General features: G+C 37.6%; 1 protein-coding gene and 1 long non-coding RNA gene across 3 annotated transcripts in view; one reads left to right on the top strand and one right to left on the bottom strand.

The window, feature by feature from the left end:
- The window catches only part of LOC146767362 (uncharacterized), a 49192-nt gene extending 41500 nt beyond the window's left edge, over positions 1 to 7692 (top strand). The window contains exon 2 of the long non-coding RNA XR_014956055.1: positions 120 to 7692. This is a non-coding gene — a long non-coding RNA (uncharacterized LOC146767362). The remainder of the gene's footprint in view (positions 1 to 119) is intronic.
- Positions 6238 to 20757, bottom strand: MBIP (MAP3K12 binding inhibitory protein 1). 2 transcript variants are annotated; one of them, XM_021542712.3, is made up of 9 exons: positions 20619 to 20757; positions 16316 to 16435; positions 14447 to 14659; positions 14245 to 14341; positions 12719 to 12784; positions 10880 to 11032; positions 9502 to 9599; positions 8204 to 8242; positions 6238 to 7141 (listed from the first exon to the last, which is right to left on the bottom strand). In XM_021542712.3, the coding sequence occupies exons 1-9, from the start codon at positions 20739 to 20741 to the stop codon at positions 7034 to 7036; spliced, it is 1017 nt and encodes a 338-aa protein (XP_021398387.1). In that variant the 5' UTR covers positions 20742 to 20757; the 3' UTR covers positions 6238 to 7033. The 2 variants fall into 2 exon arrangements, with proteins under 2 accessions (XP_021398387.1, XP_021398386.1); XM_021542711.3 differs by having other exon boundaries at positions 6238 to 7144.
- Positions 20758 to 21004: the final 247 nt, after the last annotated feature.

Genomic DNA, 21004 nt, shown 5'->3' on the forward strand with positions numbered 1-21004 from the left:
GTGAGTTTGGAATTGATACATCCCTCAACCTGTGCTTGAGGGTGTTTCTCCATGGGTAAGAAGTAGTTAGCATTGGCAAGTTTTCACATACTAATTTTTAAATACTCTTCATTTTGCAGTATTTTTCCTCCTTTGCTGTTTGGGACATATACTAATGAAGAATTATGACAGTGAGAGGAGAAGGTCTCTCATCCCCACAATGTAATAAATGGTTTTGTCATAAGCCATTGCAACATGTCAGTGAAGGTTTTCTGCCGCACTGAGGAATTCCTGCGCTGTCTCATGTTAAACCATGGTGGATAATTTGGGAAATGTGATGTTGCACCCTGTCACTGAAGCTAGAGGCAGTGGAATCTGTTTAGCTGTGTAATCTGAACAGGCTGCCTTCCCTCAATGGTAGTTTAGTCTGTATTGAACAGATGGGTCTTTCTGCCTTCCTCTCCTATTTTATGATGCTATACTTGTGACAAATTCTGAAAAATTAATGCATAATAAAGGCAACAATCTATATATTTTCTTTCTTTCATGAGTTTTGTGCAAAGGCTGTAGTTCAGGATTGGAGCTTGTTGGATACTACATACCTTCTTGGCCAGAGAGTCATCTGGCTAGCTTAAGCAAATGTGAGGTGTACAAAATTACTGGCATAAAGTGTGCCTCTCATTACTGTAATAACTCTGCAGACATCTTGCTTTCTTGCTGATACATACACAGGTTACGTGCATGAAGCTCCAACTATATAAAGAGGAGGTTAGAGTACTAGGAAATTAAGGGAAGTTTCTTCATTATTTAAATAGATGACTCAGGATCTGGGCTGACAACAGTTCTTCTGCATAATGGTAACTACAGTGAGGAACTTTCATACTGCTCCTGACATACTCAGAAACAAAACAGAGCAAGAGACAGGTTTACAGGCCAGTGCTTGGTGAAGACTTGCTCATGCTATGTGTTTTCAGTAAGAGATGAGACTCCTTGATGGGAAGCAGCTATCCAGCCTCCACTGGCCTTGACGACTCAAGGGGGAGTGACAATTTCCATTAAATGCAAAATGCTGTATGTATTAACTGTGTATGAAGTAATGTAGCATATGCATGTACAGCTGTAGAAGAGACTACATATTAGAGGGTTATTAAAATTATTGCAAAACAGGCTACAAAGGCATAGCTTTTTTATTCTCACAAGCATTAGTAGGTGTATAATTCTAGTTTTGAGTCAAATGAGTTTGTGACAACTGATTTAGCCTGGCTGTTGCTACAAAACTTGATAACAGCATATTGTAGAACCGGTGAAATAATTCATAATTAAGTAAGAAATGTTATTATATTTATGTATAAACAACTTATTTGTATTCCTAGTAGATTGTCTCTGCAAATCTATTCTTGTCTCAGAGCCAAATAGAAATTTAATGTCATTGTTATGTTTAGGTGAACATCACGCTCTTATATTCCTCTCTGTTTGGCCTTGAATAAAAATCAGAGCAACAATAATATAAATGCTATGAAAGTAGTCATGAACAGTAGCCCATCTGTACTGGACAGAATTCTACAAATCAATTAGATGGTCATAAAAAGCTAATCATATTTGGATGAATTAACAGTGGAAATAAAATGGATTGAACTCTTATGTTTATTGTTCATGTATAACCCTTTTTAATAATAAAGATGGGTAAATTACACTAATTAACCTTTAAAAATTTAGATGATTTCTAAATAATACCTTCAAACAATGCCTATTCTTTTCATTGTTATTTTTAAGTGTTTTGTCCATGACAAGGCAGTTCCATTAGATCTACAGAAGTAGTTGTTTTAAGTTGTGCTTTCTTTTTTCTTGTTTCTCAATTATTAGATTTTCTACAGTATGTTCTCCCACCTCTCCCCCATCAGATAGCATTTAAAGTCAGAAGAAGTCAAATTCATATATTTTAGGAAGAAATGTCAAGAAAACTTAATTCCTGGAGACTTAGTGAGTTGGGTCTCACTGCTCTTGGGTGGGATGGATTATCTGACATGTCACCAAACCCTCTTCCTAATCACAGGAGCAAATTATTTGGGCTAGTGCAATGCTGGCAGAAAAGACAATGTGTAGCTCAGCCCCTCTGGAGAAGTTGCCTGGATCCTTAGGAACCCACAGGCCTGGGGATGGTTTCAGCCACCTTCTGCCATGCTTTGAGGCAGTGAGAACTTGTGAGGATTATGTGGGTTCCTGTGTGAGCATGGCTGAAGGGAAAGCCCTACAGCTACAAAAGCCTGGAGCATTTGACAACTCTTCAACAGGAAGGGTTATGGGAAACACCCACTTTTATGAGGCAAGGGAAAAGGTAAGCAAATCTTTCCAAAGACTTTATTGCCCCTTTAAAGCTTTCTCTCCAAGTTTTCATTGAATAGACGATGCCTACTGCTACAGAATCTGCTTCTATAGAAAATGTATTGTTTATTCTTACCAGAGCAAATAATTTGCAAACTGATCAATCAAAAATTTACTTTTATTCAGTATTTTGACTGCTTGTCTTTCAAAAAATTATTTTTCAGCATTCTGGAGTTAAAATTTCTCAGTATTGTTGTAAGGTCTTAATTAAAACAAGAGATAAATTGTGATGTATTAAATAAATAAATAATTCAGGACTGATCACAATACCTTGGATAGAATGGTGAATGGTTTGAGTTTTCTAAATTACTGATATTACCTGCTGATATGAGGGCTGTTCAAAAGGGCACTTCACTTTTGGGTTTATTTATTAAAATCCTGCACTCAACTGTAAGAAATTAGCCTCCTAGAGATGAATCGCTCCCTACTCAGAGCCTGAAGCAAGGAAACCGATCATGCACACACTGCAGAACTGCACAGTAACATGAGCTCCAATATTTTACTACATCTCTCACACAATGTGCTAAACAGCAATGTGAGACAAATGTTCTTGCTGTAATAGTGATGCTCTTAGACATTTTCCTCAAATAATTAATGCCAACTTTACAGTGTCGTACAATTTATATTGTAACTGGAAGCCCTTAATAGCCTGAGGCGAAACACAGGGTATTGGACTCTGACAAAACCTGGAAATATCAATAGATCAGCTTTCAGTTAAGCATAAGCAAAGAGACAGAATTTTATATGTGAATTTTATATATTGAAGCTGGGATAAGTCTGTCTTGAGTTCTTGCACTGGAAACAAAGCTATCCTTTCAGTTCCTGGTTGGCTACAGGGATTTTTTGCATTTCCTTCAAAGCATGCTCCTTGCAAACACCAGGGCAGTAGAGATGCAGCTCAGATAAGTGCCTTGGCAACCTGGAATGCTTTGCAATCTCTCTCCAGCAGGACATACATATGATGGCTATTCTCTCTTTTCCAGTGAGTTTCCAGCACAGTAAGGCTGCAGTTTTTGATAGTGTGAAATAGCTGTACACTAGAACAATGTTCTGGGTAAGTTAATTAAGAAATACAATTCCTAATTACCTGGAATTTTTATTGGACATGTGAGGGAAAGGTTCACAGAATTTCATCTGAACCTTGTGATAACATAACTGCAACCAATTGCAGGATAATTTAAGTGCAAGGTTTCCCAGATGGGAATACCTTCTATACAGAATTAATATTGTGTAACCCAAAACTGGGTGGTAACAGGGAAAAAAAGATAAAAAGAAAAGGAGAACCCTTTTCACACTGATCAACCTGTGGCTTAAAGGCTAGCATACTATAAGAAGGAAATCTGAAAGGTGCAGGAGCAGACTGTCCCTATGTGCTCACAGGCAAGCCAGCAGGGAAGACTACCAGGCTGGCTGAAAAGAGAGCTTTTGCTAGAACTTAGGCGAAAAAAAAGTTTATACTCTTTGGAAAAAGGGGCAGGAAACTCAGGAAGAGTACAAGGATGCCATTAAGTCATTTACAGTGAAAATTCGAAAGGCAAAATCTCGCTTTTATCATTCTTCCCCATTACTGAAGGGATTGAGAGAAACAGCTCTGCTCCTATCCCTTCCAACAGTTATCTTAGCATCCAGAAGTCCTTTTTAACTGCCCTAGAACTTCTCTGTCTTGGCACTGAGAACCTGATCAGTCAGATATGGGTAATAATCAGATGTTACTCATCTCCTAGTAACATCTCTTACCTGAACTCCAGGGAGGCAGCAGACTTTGGGATGGATTCAGCCAGTGTAGAGGGCCCTCAGTTTCCCTGATACAACAATTACTATTCTTTCTTTCTTAAAACCCATAGTTGCAATGCGTCTGGTTGACTGACTTGCTCTGGGTGAGCCCCTGGGTAGACCTTCTCCTTCACTATCATTTGCTTGATTATCGAGTTCTAGAATCTCATACTAATTCCACAAGTGCAACTGAGATGGCAAGAGAGGCTGGTAGGAGGTTCTCCTGCTTCCAAACAGGGACCTGTTTCCAATCCCTCCCATCTTTTAGGTCCCCCACTTCTGCCTGATGGCAAGAGGCTCAGGGTTCCTCTGACTCTTGCTAAGCTTCTATCTGCTGCATTTCTCTCTGAGATGGAAGGGTGTGAGTCCACCAATATGGAGACATCTCTACTTTTCTGCATCATGGCAGGAACATCTATTGTATAGCAAACAGGCATTCTCCCCCTGCCTGTCAGTCCAGAGCTATTTAATTAGCAAATAATTTGAGAATTTTTTCTTCTGGTTTTCTCATAAGATGGTATCCCTGTCTGTAAGCAAATCCACTGCCATTAAAATAATAAGCATAGAGCAGATTCTTCATTGGTTTAGGCTCAAAAGCAAGTGTGCTGTTTATTGTCTGTCTCACCTTCAATATGTGGACATTTGAGAGGATTTCTCAGCATCAGTACCCACTCCCTACTCTCTCAGAGAGATCAACAGGACAGTAAGTACTTCCTCTGCTTTTGCTCAATTTTTGGTTACTTCTCAGACTACAGCTACTGCAGCTGCACCTATCAGCAAGTACTGGAGTGTTTCAGATGCAGAGGAAAAACAGCAGAATGTGTAGTTCTGGAAAAAGGGAGATGTAGGAGGTCAAAGCTGCATCGACTTTATTATGGAGCTGTGGTGAGAGCTCATCTTTCTGCAGAAACAGGCCTGACAGTGGTAGTCATAGAAGATAAAACCCATGAAGACAGGGCAAGAAGGATAAACTGGTAAGACCAGTATCACTGAACCACAGAAGAGCATCCTGCTCCTCTATGCCTCTTCACATAAAGTCATATAAGCAGAGGAAGGAAAACTTCCAAAGCTTGGCAAACCTCTGAAATATGCAAGTACGTTTAACATTCAGCTCAAAGCAGAGAATATCTTCCCCCTGAATTTTTACAGTACAGGCACTTTGGCATTAACCATTTAAGAAAGTAGAACTTGAAACCAAATAATGGCAAAAGAGTGACTAGGAACAAAGCAAGATGAATGCCACATAAGATTTATCAAGTTTGTCTGTCATGTGCATTTGATAGATTATACAGGGTTAAAAAAATTACCATCCAGAATACATTTGCTGTTGTTTCCCCAGCTATTCATTATGCTACCACGTGCTACCAGTACTTGTATGATGAGTGGAAGCTACTGCTTTATAAAAGCTAAATCCCTTTGGCCATTCCTCCTGGCCCTGTAACAGCCACCTCCTACCACTCTTCAAGTACTGTTTGAAGTATGTGGTGTGGCCAGTATACACTGCACTCTTTCAAGCTACGGCTCCTAGGCCAGAGGACCATAAAAAGAACTAAAGCTTGTCTACTTGAAGCTCAGTGTGCTTCACCAAAACACCCCCATAAAACATACTGTTAGGATATTCAACAATGGCAATGATTCCTGTATAAAAAGTTGTCTCTGTAGGATACTGTACTGGTATGTAACACACACGACAATCTTCAACTGCAACAGTACCTCTTCATATTCACAGCTGTATCTGAGGCATTCAGCTCTCTTCTGGGAAGGACAAGCAGCACCCTAGAGGTTACCATCATACTGTCATCCTTCCTGGAGCCAGGACAAGAGCTCAAGCAGCTTTCTCTCCCATCTCTGCTGGTTCGCCTCCAGAGAAACATTAGCTACATTTGCTATAACAAATATTATTCTGGATAAAAAGACGAGGTCACAGAAAATACCTACTGTTCTTCAAAGGCGGTGTCAATTCAGTACTGTTCCTAACACCTGTCACAGAGACTAATACAGGGACATCAACAATATGACTGCTGTAAGCAGAGCAGTTTACATAAAACTCTCTCCATAGTAGCTACTTTTCTTCTAAACTGAAATAATGACAGTAAATAAAACTTATATAAATAGAAAATGGTTTATTAAAAACAAACAAACAAAACCAAAATAGAAGTCACAACACAATCTCACTTCACTGTCTGGCCAAAGGTCAGTATCCATGCTTCAGTCATGTAAGCATGCATATAGAAGGGAGGTTGATGCCTTGCTGGCATACTCCTCAAAATCTCCTCTGGGATGGTTTTTAGAATACATTGTTTGTGAAACATTATGAAATTTTAATTCCCACAAGACACTGAAAAAGTGAAGAACAATTGTTTTTATTTATACATATATGCTTTCTATGAACACCTGTCATAGAAATGCAATTTGCTGCGTTTCTAACAGAAAAAACCCCACAGGCAAGCATGCATTCTGCAAGGTTTAGGTAATTTTTTTCCCGAAGTCAGTGTATTTCTGAGAAAGTATTTAATTTAATTTCCAAGTCTGTGCAAACTACTTACATGAACAGTATCCAAAAGTTAGTCCTTTTGAATACTTAGTCACCAAGAATAACACGTGACAGCTTTTCTGTGCAGGTCAAGACTTTTCACATACAAACAATGCTGCAGTCCTCCTTTATAACAGAAGGGAACAGATTATTAGAATGACATTCCTGAAACATTCTTAATTTTAAAGTAACTATGTCATTAATAATGCTGCTTTTAAACAAGTTACTCTGAAAGAAAGCTTTCAAGATCATCCAAAGGGAGCTTATATGACTGCTTTGTCTTCATTGCTAGTCATCTCTGATGAACACTGCTCAGGTCTGTGGTTTAGGTATGCGTAAATCATGATGAGGATTCTGAAAACACTTTTATCGAAGAAGCTGCTCAGCCTCCTTGAGCTTGCTTTCTTTTGTTTTCCTCAGTAATGCCTGTTTTATAGCATTGATCTTTTCATCAAGTTCAGCCAGTGAATAGCTCTGCTAAAAGAACAAAATAAAAATCACAATCATTTACATCCTGTAATTGCTAGAGAAGTGGCTTATCACTTGATACTTGAGGTCACTGCATATTGTACTAAGTGACAGAACTCCTTTTGCAGAATTGTATGAATCTAGTCTTTGCCTATTTAAATTTAAAGGAAAAAGAATATAAACTTGTAAGAAAGACAGTCCTAATCATGGATCAATACACTCACGCCACTTTTATTAGATGCTTCTTTAGTCTGATCATAAAAACCCTAAGAAATCCCTTCATGTTAAAACACTGGATGAGATTACCTAGATTTTGCAGAACTTGGGTTTACAGCTAAAGGTTTTTTTTCCTACTGCCCAACAGCAAGCTCCTCTTTGACACCTAACCTGACAATTCTATTATGTTTTCTTACATAATCTGGTCATCATCCTTTTTGTAAAAATATTTTATCCTATGTAGGACTTGTTTTTCCTAAACAAGCCTAAGCATTCTCTCCAATCCATCTGTCTCCAAGCCATAGTCCCACCTGCACCAATGATAACTTTTCTCTTGTGGCTTAAGAGGTACATGGTAAATGCATTCCCTTATGCAATGGTGTTGTGAAAATGGCAAGTCTTACTGACAGGTTAGTATCTGCTATAATGCAGTCCTTTCACCAAGCCAGCCATTTCTACTTTTGTCTTTTCATAAACCAATAAAGCAAATTGAAGAATAATTTTGAATCAACAAAAAACACTATGCCACAGAACAAAAACAGAAGACATTAATAGAGGGCTGATCAGAACACAGAAATTGCCTGTTACACTCAGCTTGATTAACAGCATTATAGATTTCTTTTATTCTGCCATCATCCTAACTGGTGAAAACCCTAGTATATATTCTTAGAAGACTCATTTCATTGTAACATCTATTAACTTTCTGTCTACTTCCTTCTCTCTTTGACAGCAAGCTATTCAATACTGATGCAGCTACTTCTGAGAACATACATACTTGTTTCATAGAACTCCTGCTTACTTTTCACTCAAAACATCATAAACGTAAGAAAAACAAGAGTTAATAGCACTTACATGGGGAGACTGAATCTTTCTCCTCTTGCCAGAACAGCTCTGAAGAAAAGACAATCAAAACAGACTTAATATTGCACTGACAGAAGACCACAAATTGTTAAGTCTTTAAAGTACAAAAAACCCCACTGACTGCCATTCCACGGATTAAAGAAACCTTTCTTATAATTAAGTACTCTGGATCATAAGAAATACTACTGGAGAGCAGTCAGAAGCTGTTGAAGCTTCTCCACACTTGGCAGTCAACAACTATCAATTTAACTGAAGCTTCCTTCAGACAGAACTGAGCTTTTGAAACTGTCAATATTTTCATCCCTAAAATTTGCCTATATCCACACCAATATTTATGCAAAACTTCAGATAAAATGTGCTAATTACTGTGCAACTCTACTATTGCCACCATCACAATTTTATTCCCTGATTTTCATTCTAGAGATCCTAAAGCATTTTCAATAGAAATTTCAGCTTATGAAAGTATATGTGTTAACTTCTGGTTTTCAGCCAGAAGGAACAGCCTCACAAATTAAGAACTTTACTGGTCTCCAACACAAATTTAAAAAATTAAACAGAAACATGAACTGTCGCTATTGATTTTTATTAGCTGACTCCTTGGCTAATCTCAAGGGAGAAGTTATAAATTAAATTGCAATCAACAGTAAACGAGACATTCTTACTGTTACAACAGACAAGAAATTTCTACAGTCAAATACAGCCTAATGTAGTAACAACTAATGCTCTTTGTCCTAATACCCTTTGGTGAATGACGGTTAAGGTGTACTATTCAGAGAGAGACAGAGCTCTGCCTTAAAACCAGAAATAAAGAACACTAAGTCACAGAATCACATGAAGCAATTTTCAGACAGTTTACTCTCTCATCCTTTTGGAAGTTATTCACATATCATTAGCAATCAGATCATGTACAGAAGCCCAAATTATTTCAGCTGTTTAGCTATTAATGATTTGTATCAAAAATCATAACTTTAGTAATTTTTCTTGACATAAGAAGCACTTCAGATTTTAAGGCAAGGGGGACAAATACAAACTCTGACACATTTCTTATAAATTAATTAAGCTTGGGTGGCAGCATTTTTACCCCCCCAACAGATACTTTCTTCTTTTGAGTGAGAACTTAGGTAAATATGAACTTGATTAGATGGTCCATGTGTAACATACACCCAACCAGTTGTTTATGAAGAGTGTCAGCCCTCCAACTCTAAGTTTTTCTCTGTACATCAAACATTCAAGCAAAAAATGCATAAACACATTCAGATATGCTAAAAGAAGGTAAGAAAATTTCTTACTACAGATTGAAAATATTCAGGAGACAGTCCTTCCAGCTCAAGGATTTTATCTTCAAGCTTCTTAATTCTCTGATAAATGTCTCTTGGTACCGGACCACCTAAATACATCAGTAGTAATACAAAGAAATCAGGAAAAGCAAATAATTTATTTAACTAAGGATTGCAAGTCTGACATTTGAATTCTTCAAGAGTAGCTATCAACCAGTAGCTGAACAAAGAAAATGGATGGGACAATATCAAGTAAGGATAATTGATATGATTCAGGGTAAAACCTGATTGATAAGCCACTGTAGTCAATGAAAGCAGTAAGACAACATCATGTAGTTGGCTGAAGCATGTCTGTCAAAGTCCCTGAAACAACTAATGATCACTCTTTGCAATACATTGGTCATGGGGTATGCATCAAATAATATTGAGATGCTTCCCACGACTGCTGATTTGAACAGAAATTGAGATGGTGTTGCATGCTTCCATCTTCTTAACCTATGCTGTTTAACCAACCCATTCCTTTAAACAAAAGTTAATCACCTATTAGAGGGCACAACCTGGAAGCAAGGACCCCTCCTTAGCTACTTCCAATCATTGTCCCCGATATATGATACATGCATAAACTCCAAATCTACACATTGTAATCCTACTGCTGGCTAGCCACTTCCGAATTCTATTTCTATGCACAAAAGCTAGCTTATTTTTGAGACAGCTATAAAACTAAGCATCAAGCTCTGTCTGCTGCTTCAAGAGTATCTATGCATTATCTTATTCTCCTTGCTACCAGAGAACTTTAATCCACTACACAGTCACAGGAATCTAGCAATCTAGTGAATGTTCCAAATATTTTTAAGATAATGGATTGGCATCTATTCAGTATTCAGAAGAAAAAAAATATCAAATGTGTCTGCAGTGGCATGTGAAGAAAATTCACTTAACTAGATGGAGATTGGGCTTCTGTTCTGTTTTGAAAATAATTTTCAAGAAAAATACTAATTCCTCCTTGACAAATGCCTCATTGTGCCTCAGTGCCATTATTATGGAAAACTGGGGCTGGGGTAAGGAAAGCGACTATCTAAAAAACATCAGTAGCCTGACAGCTATGGCATTTATTTTAGTGAAATGTATGGACTCATGTTTGCAGGCCTAAAAAGAAGTAGTGACAACAAGCTTCCCACATTCTGGGAAATAAGCTTTATGCCTAAATGTATTTCAAGAAATATCCATCTTTAGGAAGATCACTGTACTTGGTGTGAACGAAACCCTTCAGTGGATCAATCCACTTTTTTTTACAGTATCAATTTTTATAGGCTTGCCTAGTTTCACCACAGTAATCATAACTGTAGTATAAAATGGCACACCAATGTCAAAACTGTAACATCATACAAACCTGTTTGTAACCGTAAGTGTGCTTCAATGTTTTGCAATCTCTCCTCCACAGCTTGGTTTCCACAATCGTGAATGGGTACACTGGCTTTGTGACTGGACCCATGCATCCCTTCAGATCTAGTCTGAGGTCCATATGTATTTACTACCCTAGAAACTAGGTAAAGAGGAAATAAATTTCACATATATGCACATGAAACACAAAGCAGATCTAACTAAAAGAATCAAAATATTGAAGGATGAAAACCTGTGTTAAATCAGTTTTACAGATGTCTTGCATATGAAGGGTCCCACACACAGTTAGATCAAAAGTTCAAGTAAAAGCAATTTCTTATTTTTTTGCATGAGTAAACAAACCTAACAAACCCCCTGGATTTTACATATGCAAAGTAAAAGAATTACTCATACATTCATGTAGAATGGCAGTGTCAAGAATTTGTCATCAGCTGCTGATAAACAGCAGAAACCTTGGTATCTATGTCAGCAGTTGCATATGAGAGCTTTTGTGAATGCAAAGAAGAGGCCAGACCTAGTATTACAGGAAGCGTTATAAATACATGAAGATGAGGGGAGGTACACAACTGAAGAACAAATACAAACCTCAGCAAGGAAGTTCAATTCTAATTTTTATCATCTGGATAAAAGCTTTAGTGACTCTTAGCTGCATCTAGAACTATCTTTTACCCATGCTGAGCCATGTCTTCACGAGAAGATTTTGCTCACTTCTCATTAAATCAGAGTAATTTCTCAAGTTCTCCTCCTAGAAATACTACAGTGTACTGCAGATTTGAAGATTATATTGGCAGCTCCAGATGCTGAAGCACACACATACATACACCATCCTACTCAACATTTCATGAAGGCAACATGCTAAATTCTTGCTTTAATTCATGCTGGTTTTACTTCCAATTCCTTTCTAAGTGTTTTTCACATTTCAGTTATGAACTGTTCCTTGAGGTGAAAGCTTCCCTTTTTTCCTGTATTATGCTGCCATCCAACCAACAAATTAACCCTCAGTTTAAAACTGTGACTATTCAAGGAGGTTCTTTGTGAAAGATTCTAAAATCAAACTCACTTCTCCATTTCCTTGTTAGCTCACCATACCTTTCAATACTTATTATTTTGCTTTACAGTGTTATTTTAAATTACAGAATTCAAAATAATTGGTTTCTAGGACCAATATCAAGTGGATAACTGAATATGACCACTCTCTAAAATGCAGAAGGGGCTTGCTTTCATTCTCATTTTGGTTATTTTGTTTGTTTTAAAATAAGGGTAATTTGTATACACCTAGAGAGCAGCAGATGAACAACCAATGTTTTGTACACAACTTCTGTTGGACATAATTTCTATATTATTTATTCCTTTCCAAAAAATAGTGCAGTAATAAACTCATTTCCCAGCTTGTCACTTCTTATAAATCTATGTCTTAGAACTTCCACTGTCCCAACATTATATTCAATTTCAATACACTTGCACCAACTAATGAAAAAAAAGAAGATAATCCTATTTCATGTCAATTCCTTATTGACCATTTCACCTTAGAAGAAAAACTAAGTATTGTTCAGCTTCTCTGTCCTGCTTTATCTTTTCCACATTTCCTTTCAGACAATGAAAATAGGCTATTTTGTTTCAGTCTTTAGTGCCTAACCATTCATTTAGTGAAGCAGTTAAGGGATTTAAAACCTTGAAGACATAAATGAAGATGTAAAATATTCACTAGAGTAAAAAATCAACACATTAAGTTTGCATTTTTCATCATTCTATAAGAAGTTTTGATATCAAAAACTAATCAGTGCTGTTATATCTGGACACTGAAATGGGTATTAAAAGAGTTGCTTACCCTTTATATGACTTTTAAATCCAGGATAGGGTGTGAAAATTGCATCTGTTCTGGCACAGCTATTTTCTAAATAAATAATGATATAACAAGTGAGGTTCAAATTATATATTTACAACTGAAAATATTCTAACCACCATCAACTTTTATGCTTTAAACAAATCTAATTAAAATGCTTTAAATAATTAAAAAAATCAGGAATACTTAATTCATTCTATAAACACTTGCCCATTAATAGTTTGAAACACTTGCATGGACTTACTGCTTTTAATTGGATAAGTTGCTCATATAAATGCATTCATACATATATAGAAGTATACAGTGTATATAGAAGTTTACTGAATCAGGATCAAATTTATTTGGTTCTTACTTTTCATTGCATTTCTCTGTAACTTATTCCCTTCTTCCTGTACAGAAGCTTTTTTCCTGCTTACCATGGTTATTCTGTTTTTTTTCCTGAAACTTCTATTTTTCGACCGATCTAGTTTACTTGTCAGCATTCTTTCTTAAACCTTTCTGCATTTATTCTGATCCAGGTGACTTCTTCCATTTGCCTAACCATAAAACCTATAGTATGGACCACCTTAATTTATTCTAATGTTTCTATTTTATTCTCTGTTCATTACACCCAAAGCTCTATACATATTTTATTATGCCTGAACAATGAGACAAGTCTTATTATCAATTCTTCTGTACATAATTAACAATTTTGGGAATTTCACGACCTAGCATATTCTAGTAAACTTCAGATGTCCTTTGCACTTCAACCTATATTCAAGCAGCTAAACTCTCTACGAAGCTTACTGAACAATAAGCTTTGATCTCTAAGAGCTCAGGTACCTCATAGAGACAATGCACATGTGGGTTCACAGGTACTTAGAAAATATCTCTGTACTACTTATGTAGTTATGTATATAAAACTGTCTTAACCTCCAAGATGCATTCGGCTGCAGTTATTGATCCTTTAAATGGAATCCAGTCTGCCAGATGGATTTAAGATTGGTTACAGATACAGCCAATTGTACTACAATGTGAGCAACATTAAAAAGAAAAAGTCATTTCAAGTAGCTAGTAATTCAAATTCATTGAAAAAAATAGCTCTTTGCAATTTAACTGGCATTAAATTAACTTCAATTTGAATATGGAATTCACAAGACATTTCTGAATTGCAATTCCATTTACTGTGGAGGAATACCTAGTTAAAATACTGGGGAACAATAGCTACAAAATCATCTAAGCAGTTCTTAAAATTAACATAATAATAGATATAATCTTTCTGCATGTGATACGTTAAACATTGCCATCCAGTGACTACTCAATTTATTTTTCTATCTGACATCTGCAGTACACATGCAAGTTCTAAATTTTAAAAGAAAGTTACTCTTGAAAAAAGTTCTGTTTTAAATATAGATTAGTGCTTTTGAAAAACAAAAAAACCAAATTAAACCAAAAAACAACCCAAAAACAAACCAACAAAAAACCCCCCACAAAACTTAAATTGCTATGAAGATTAAAGTCTGGCTAGTTACCTTGATTACAATCAATAACATTGCAAAATTCCCTGACATTATTTTCATTGATCTCGGCTTGTTTTCTCTCGATGAAGGCTGATATCCGCCTGTCAATCTGCAGGTAATAAACATGATGGCATATATCTATTTCATTCTTTAAATTTAAAATTTAGAAAAGTCTTTCATTTTTTCCCTGTTTAAACTCACATAAATCACTTACTTCTGCTTTTCCAGCTTTTATTTGGACCACTTCTGGATCAAAATTAAAATGAGCATCCTTCAGATCTCTCAAGTCATAGCTTCCATATTTTTCTTCAGTCTGACTGTTACCATCATAAACATCTAAATTTGTCTGGCTTTCTGTTTTACCTCCAGGTTCAACATGGCCTACATTTTCCTCTTTGATCAATGACTGGAGTTTTTCTAATAGAGGCTGAACAAAGAAAACAGTGTATTAGGGTTAAAAAAATATAAGTCCAAAAGTCCCAAAGTCAAGAAGACAAGTCCTATTACAATTTCCAAACCCAACCAATGGAAATAATTTTGGGAACTGCAACATCTTCCTCTGATGGAACACAGTAATTAGATAAAAAAGAAGTTCCAAATATTGTGTACACCACGATTCTGACCTTTTTGACCTGCCTTTTAGAGGTTTGTAGAAGAAAACTCCCAAATTTCTGTGAAAATCTGCCCATACTTCTGTGTTACTAGCTAAATCAAAGCTTCAATGCCACTTAATTAACATGTAATTCAAATGCTTACTCAGAACAGTAAGGCTTAGTATTTTTCCTCCTTAACATGAAATCCGGTGCTCTTACACTGTAAAGCCTTTATCACATCAGCACTACATTCTCCACTTGAAACCGTAGTTGCCCAAGTGAATGAGAGAACACAGACATGAAATACATAGGCATTATCATGAACACATGCTTTGCTTGACACAGTTGATTATCTACTTAGGTCATGAAATTAAATGAGAAAAGGCACTGACATTTGTGGCAGGAAAAATGCTTATTTTACTGCAGTAACTCATATGTACAATGTAACATCAAAACTTCAGTACATAAGTATGTCCCTGTTTCTTTTTTACTTCCATCAGTTTCATGTAGTCTGAATTTCACTGGTTATTTTCTCTCAATAAATTATTTTAAGTTTTTTAAAGACAACGTGATTTTTAGCAGTCACATTTTATGAAATGGAATCAAATTCCCATTTACAGCACTCTTACATGTTGAATATAAATTTTACTTGCTTTTATCTTGCATATTTTCTCTTTCTATTCATCACACCAAAGATCTGGTGGATGTCTGGAAAATAAAGGGTCTTTTTTTTTTACCTACAGACAAGAAAATACAGAAACTTCCCTTTTGATCCTCTCAGTACTAGGCACCTCAAATCATTCATTGGCTAGCTACAGCAAATCCCATCTTTTACACATGAACTATCAAGGTCAAAACACTGCTCAGTTACCAGCTGACAAACTGCTAACCCTCCCTGCCATGCAACTAAATTACTTTTGGCAGGGTTGGAAAGTTTCAAATAGTTAAAAGAAATGACAGTAATGGTGACTGGCTACTTGGCAAGATGAGACATTAATGTCAAAGAAATTACTCTTTAAAAAAAAAAAAACTACGTTGAAAATATATTTAATTGCAGTAAGACACTCCAGGATGTGTCATGCTGGGATAATGCCACTTCTTGAACCACTGAAAGCACTCTATGAGCCTCAAAACTCACCCAACGCATGGAATCATTATCATAGCATGACACACACCTGCCGTGTCTTATTGCTTAATTATAACCCACCATAGATGGAAATGTATCACATTTACAATGCAAGTCTAGAAATCAATGAGGCTGCAGTTATTCAGCCTGTTCACCTACAGTGGCTATTCCCACCACTAATCTGAAAAATCTGTAAATGTGAGTACCTATGGAGCATAGTGGAATCCCAAGCATTTTGTACTTTTGTAATCCTTTTTTATCGAACACAGCAATGTAAGAACAAAATTACTGGAATTTTACAGTAAAGATTACTTTTAGCTGTTGATCATTTTGTCAAGTCAAATGTGTCCCATGAAATATTTACCTGTAAACATAAAATATGCTGCTGAAGTGCACTAAAGAGCAAAGCTGGCTGAAGTGCTGATGTGCTCTGAAGCTTGGTCCAATCGATTACAACTTTCACAATATCCTCTCCAAGATTAAGCTTCAATAGGGCAAAACAATAAAAAATTATATGTAGTAACATCAAAAAAGTAGACAAGGCTCCTACAAGACAACAATTATGCTCAGTCTCATATAGACCCATTCCAATTTTAGACAAGAGCATCGGAAATATTTGATATTAATTATAGTCCAAGCAGCTGCCATTTTCCAAATAAGCTAGTATTTGTAGAATATACTATAAAATTAAAAATTCCTTACTTAGTCATCACACTTTCATTGTATTAATTCAATCCTTGGCTTTATTTAATTAATTCTTGTATGAAAGCATGTTGTTCATGTTAATCACTCACACGATCTTTTCTTTTAATGAATACTAGAACCACCAGTATGAAGAACACGACCCAGGATAGCAGTCTCCTGTAAGTTCATGTATTTTATTCCAAGATTGCAAGACTATCTATGCCTGCATGTCTTGATGTAACACCATGGCACAATCTTGAATTTTTACTTGCTGCTAATCCAAAAGAAGCTTTATATTAAAAATAAGGGCATAAAATATCTCAAAGTTTAACAAACTCTAGCTTAAACAGCATCACTATTACAACTGTTTGCAAATCTCACTATTTTCCTGTATATTCATTCATATTGAAATGAACAATTGCCACAGTCTATTCTCACTGCAAAGGAATTGCAATATTTAACTCCCAAGACAATAAAGAAAACAACGCATAATAAATTTGAAGTATTGTTTAAAAGAAGTATGTATCTTCTACAAGCTATAAATACACTTCCTAATACAAATATGATTATCAATAAACTCTAATGAGCTAACACACTTTCACGCCCAACTTTGCCCTTTTTGTTACACTAAAGCTTTTCCCAAGATCTTAAAGAGATGATCACTTTCATTCTCCAAAGCTAAGAAGGTTGTTCTCCAACCAAACATCCTGCAAGTGATACCCCAAATTCTAAACACAGATAAATTCCTGTTTGAAATCAAGAGGACTACAGGTACTCTGCTAGCAACACTGAATTCCCAAATCATGTCTGTACTTGTATATCTATTCCTCATTCCTTCCATTAAAATAAAAAGTGGGGGTGGAAACAGAAAAAGGTACCTCAAGAAGATGACAAAAGTGACCTTCAACTCATGGTCTAAAGACATTTAACTCCTAACAGCATCAAACCTTATAAACAAGAACACAGAATGCATATGCACTCATGTCCTGATGCCACCACAAAGTGTATGAAATACTGAGAACTGGACACAAGAATGCCTCATCACTCCACAGGCAAAGCTGTGGATGACAAACTGTCCCACGTTAGTTTCAAATCCCAGCATTAACACAATTTTGTAAAGAATTATAAGCCTGAACCTTCCTTCTTTAGTCAAAGATCAGCCTTGATAAATTCAGGGTCAGTTCCCAAATTACATAGCAAAGGAGACAGTCTGACTAGATATATAATGTATTTTAGATAATTTTCACAAATGGTTATCCCTGTTTAGTACTTAAGCTAAGTACACAGGATGTAGGAGAAGTAATGTTCTAGGATATACTAATCTTGAAGAAGTTTCAAAAGCAAGAATGTATTTAGAACATAGCAGGAATAAAATTTAATTTAGGAATTAAGCCATTGTGCATGTGATCATCTGAAGCATGTATTTCTGCCTGAAGTTTCTAGAGTAATATCTCCTATATGCTATATTATAGTCTACTGATAGGGTAAAAAAGGGGCAGATTAAAGTCATCCAAATGAAACAAAATAGAAGTGCTACTGCAATTTCCTAATAAGCCTCCTTTTTAAAAAAGAATAATCTGATATGTGCCTTCATATCACAATGGACAACTCCTGTCCAGGTGGTTCAAGGCACAAAAAGCAACAGAACTTAGAATCATTTAGAGGACAGTCATATTTTTAATTCAGACACGCTTTTAAATAAAAATATAAAGCCCTCCTGCATCAACAGAAGTTTCTAGTACCACAGAGTAAGTTCTCAGTCTTTCACATCCTACTACTTATTAGAACTATGACAAACAGATTTTTAAATTCAATGTTTTGATAACTTCAAAGCCTTTGACTAATTACAAGTCCACAGCCTATTCAATTTACAGGATTATATGTAATTTCAGCTCTTTGAAATTTGTTTTATATAAACACTGGCTATCATTTGAATCTTAAAGAACTTTTCAGGATCAGCTATATTGGTTTTAAGAGCTGTTATTCTCAGATGTCCTGGTCACATACTGCCATTGATTGCTCCATTAAAAAAATCCTGTGCCAGAAATATTCTTGCTTACAGCCCAATTTACTAGCATAAAACCAACTTAAACTACTGTAGTGAATCAAACTGTGACTGCTAACAATTTGGCACATGCTTAGTCATCTCTATAAAAGGGAAATGGGGAATCAGTAGTTTCAGTCAGAAATGCAAGGCAGTTTGCTAGAATCCCTAAGCAGTTAAATCTGTCAGTACTCAAGCACTGGCAGACAAGTGTCAGCAACTGGAAATCAAAAGGACTTTCACAGCTAAGATGGAGCAACCAGATCCTTATCCAACCAGTGCACTGTTGAATGTGACACAGTGAAACGTGTCTGTTGTCAAGGAAAGAAGACACTCCAAACACCAAAGAAGACAATTATACTCTGCACCATAGCTACTGTAACTACTGAGGGGATGTAGCAACTCTAAGCAGTTCTCTCACAATGGTCTGTGCACACACAGTTATTTTTAAAAATCACCAGGGCCTTTCCAATGACATGCTAGTTGTAGAGGCAGCTTTGCAGAAAAAGCAAGCTGCTGAAGTCAAGAGGTAGAATAAGAGTTTTTAATGCAGTTTATAAACAATTAATAAACTTGTGATTAATACCCTAGTTAAAATCTTAGGGAACTTTCCCCTTATTCTCCTTTGTATTTTTCATAAATACAAGAGTTCCAGCTTTTCTCTGATGTGTTCTATTACTGTCATTCATAGTGTTGTCCTCCCACTTAGATAAACTGACAGTCACTAGCTCTTCATTGATCACATTCAGAATTTTCACCAGGAAGGATTATGGGGCCTTTAAACCTCAACAGTTTTCATGCCTTGGTAATCCTATGCGTCAGCTGTGTCTGGACATCACAGTGTTTAGTGCTGTACTCCTGTTCAAAAGCCATAGCAGTTTTTAACCATTTTAGAGAGAGGAAAACTGAGACTCTTAACTAAGTCCCTGAATTACCAAGCCCTTAATTTTTCTTGCCTTTTGTTTGAAAATAGAGACAACTGCTAGCATAGTTGGAGGAGAAAAGCAAGTATAATAAAATTCTACACAGATGAGAAGTGAAACACTCTAAAATATCATTTCAGATCAGCCAGCAGCTACTCCTAAACTGCCTCTGCATCTAAGAGACCAATTCTTTACCAAACATACATTAAGTTACACTAGCTCCTGCATATATTGTTCATCATCTGGCCCCAAACCTTCAAACTGCTAACTCTTGAAGTAAGAGTGTACTTCTACTGTCTTCACAGAACTACATAAATGTTTCCACAGTGGAAAATTAATGTATAAACTGTTTATACCAATAAAAATGTTATTATTAAAACCTTCTCCTGACAAGGGTGGGCCTTCCACTACTACTGTAACATTTGTTTCACAACTCACATTCATTACTAAACATAAACTAGGTGCTTCAATTTAAGTGCCATAGAGCAGAGCACCTTTAAAACTTCTGACCCTTAGAGGCACTGCGTGTTTCATAGCATGTCATTACCAAGGCAGGGCTAACTTTAAGCTCCTGAAAATTTATTTTGATTTAATGTACTGCAAGCTTTCAGCAGCTTTTCAACTCTAAGCAATTAATTAATAAGATACAGCAATTAAGCAAATTGCACTTTCCCACGGAAGCTATCATCCATCAAACTACAAAGCGGCGCGCGAGGTCCCGTCACTGCGAGGCCAAGGCACGGTCCCGGCTGCGGGAGAGACGCAGCGGGAGCAGCAGCCACGCACCGGGGGCTGCCCCGGCCGCAGGGAGCGGGGGAGGCAGCCGGCACCGCCGCCCAGCCCCGGCAGAAACCAGGCGGGCACTCCCGGAAGAGGCAGCTGCCTTATCTGCCCCGCAGGCCGGGGGGAAGCAGGAGCCAGCCCTGCTCGCGCCCCAAAGCCAAGTGTTGTGAGGCGGGCGCGGCGCCCAGCCCAGCTCCGCCCAGGACCTCTCCCTCCGCCCGCCCCGCACTCACCTGCCCCGCCAGCCCGGCCAGACAGCGCAGGGCGCTGCTCGCTACCTCGGAGGCCGCAGGGTCCGCCTCCGGAGCGCGGGCGCCGGGCGGGAGCGGGCCGGGCACCGCCACCGCCGCCGCCATGACGCAGGGCCGGGCCGCGCCGTCGCCCCGCGATGACGAAGGCCTGGCGCTGGCCCCGCCCCGCGCGCTGATGGACAGGCGCGGCAGCCAATGGCGGCGCTCGGGCCGCTGTGGGGGCGCGCTGCCGGGAGGCGCAGCGCGGGCTCCTTCGGGGGAGCGGACCGCGGGGCTGCCTTTCATCGCACTGCTGCCCCTGTTTCTGCTGGGCCTGGCTGCCTGCCCCTCACTTTTGTGCGTTCATGCGTTTTGTTCAAAGCCTTGAC

Source organism: Lonchura striata, chromosome 5 (assembly GCF_050655825.1).
Source record: "Lonchura striata isolate lonStrDom1 chromosome 5, ASM5065582v1, whole genome shotgun sequence".
Taxonomy (NCBI): Eukaryota; Metazoa; Chordata; class Aves; order Passeriformes; family Estrildidae; genus Lonchura; species Lonchura striata.

Bases quoted from the DNA above. Each gene is read 5' to 3' on its own strand.
- MBIP (XM_021542711.3), bottom strand. From the start codon at position 20,741: ATGGCGGCGGCGGTGGCGGTGCCCGGCCCGCTCCCGCCCGGCGCCCGC. The intron at 12,785-14,244 runs GTAACTAGCCAG...TTATTTATTTAG, and splicing joins TGTTATTGATTGTAATCAAG to AAAATAGCTGTGCCAGAACA. The intron at 11,033-12,718 runs GTAAGCAACTCT...CTCTTTACCTAG, and splicing joins ATTTAAAAGTCATATAAAGG to TTTCTAGGGTAGTAAATACA.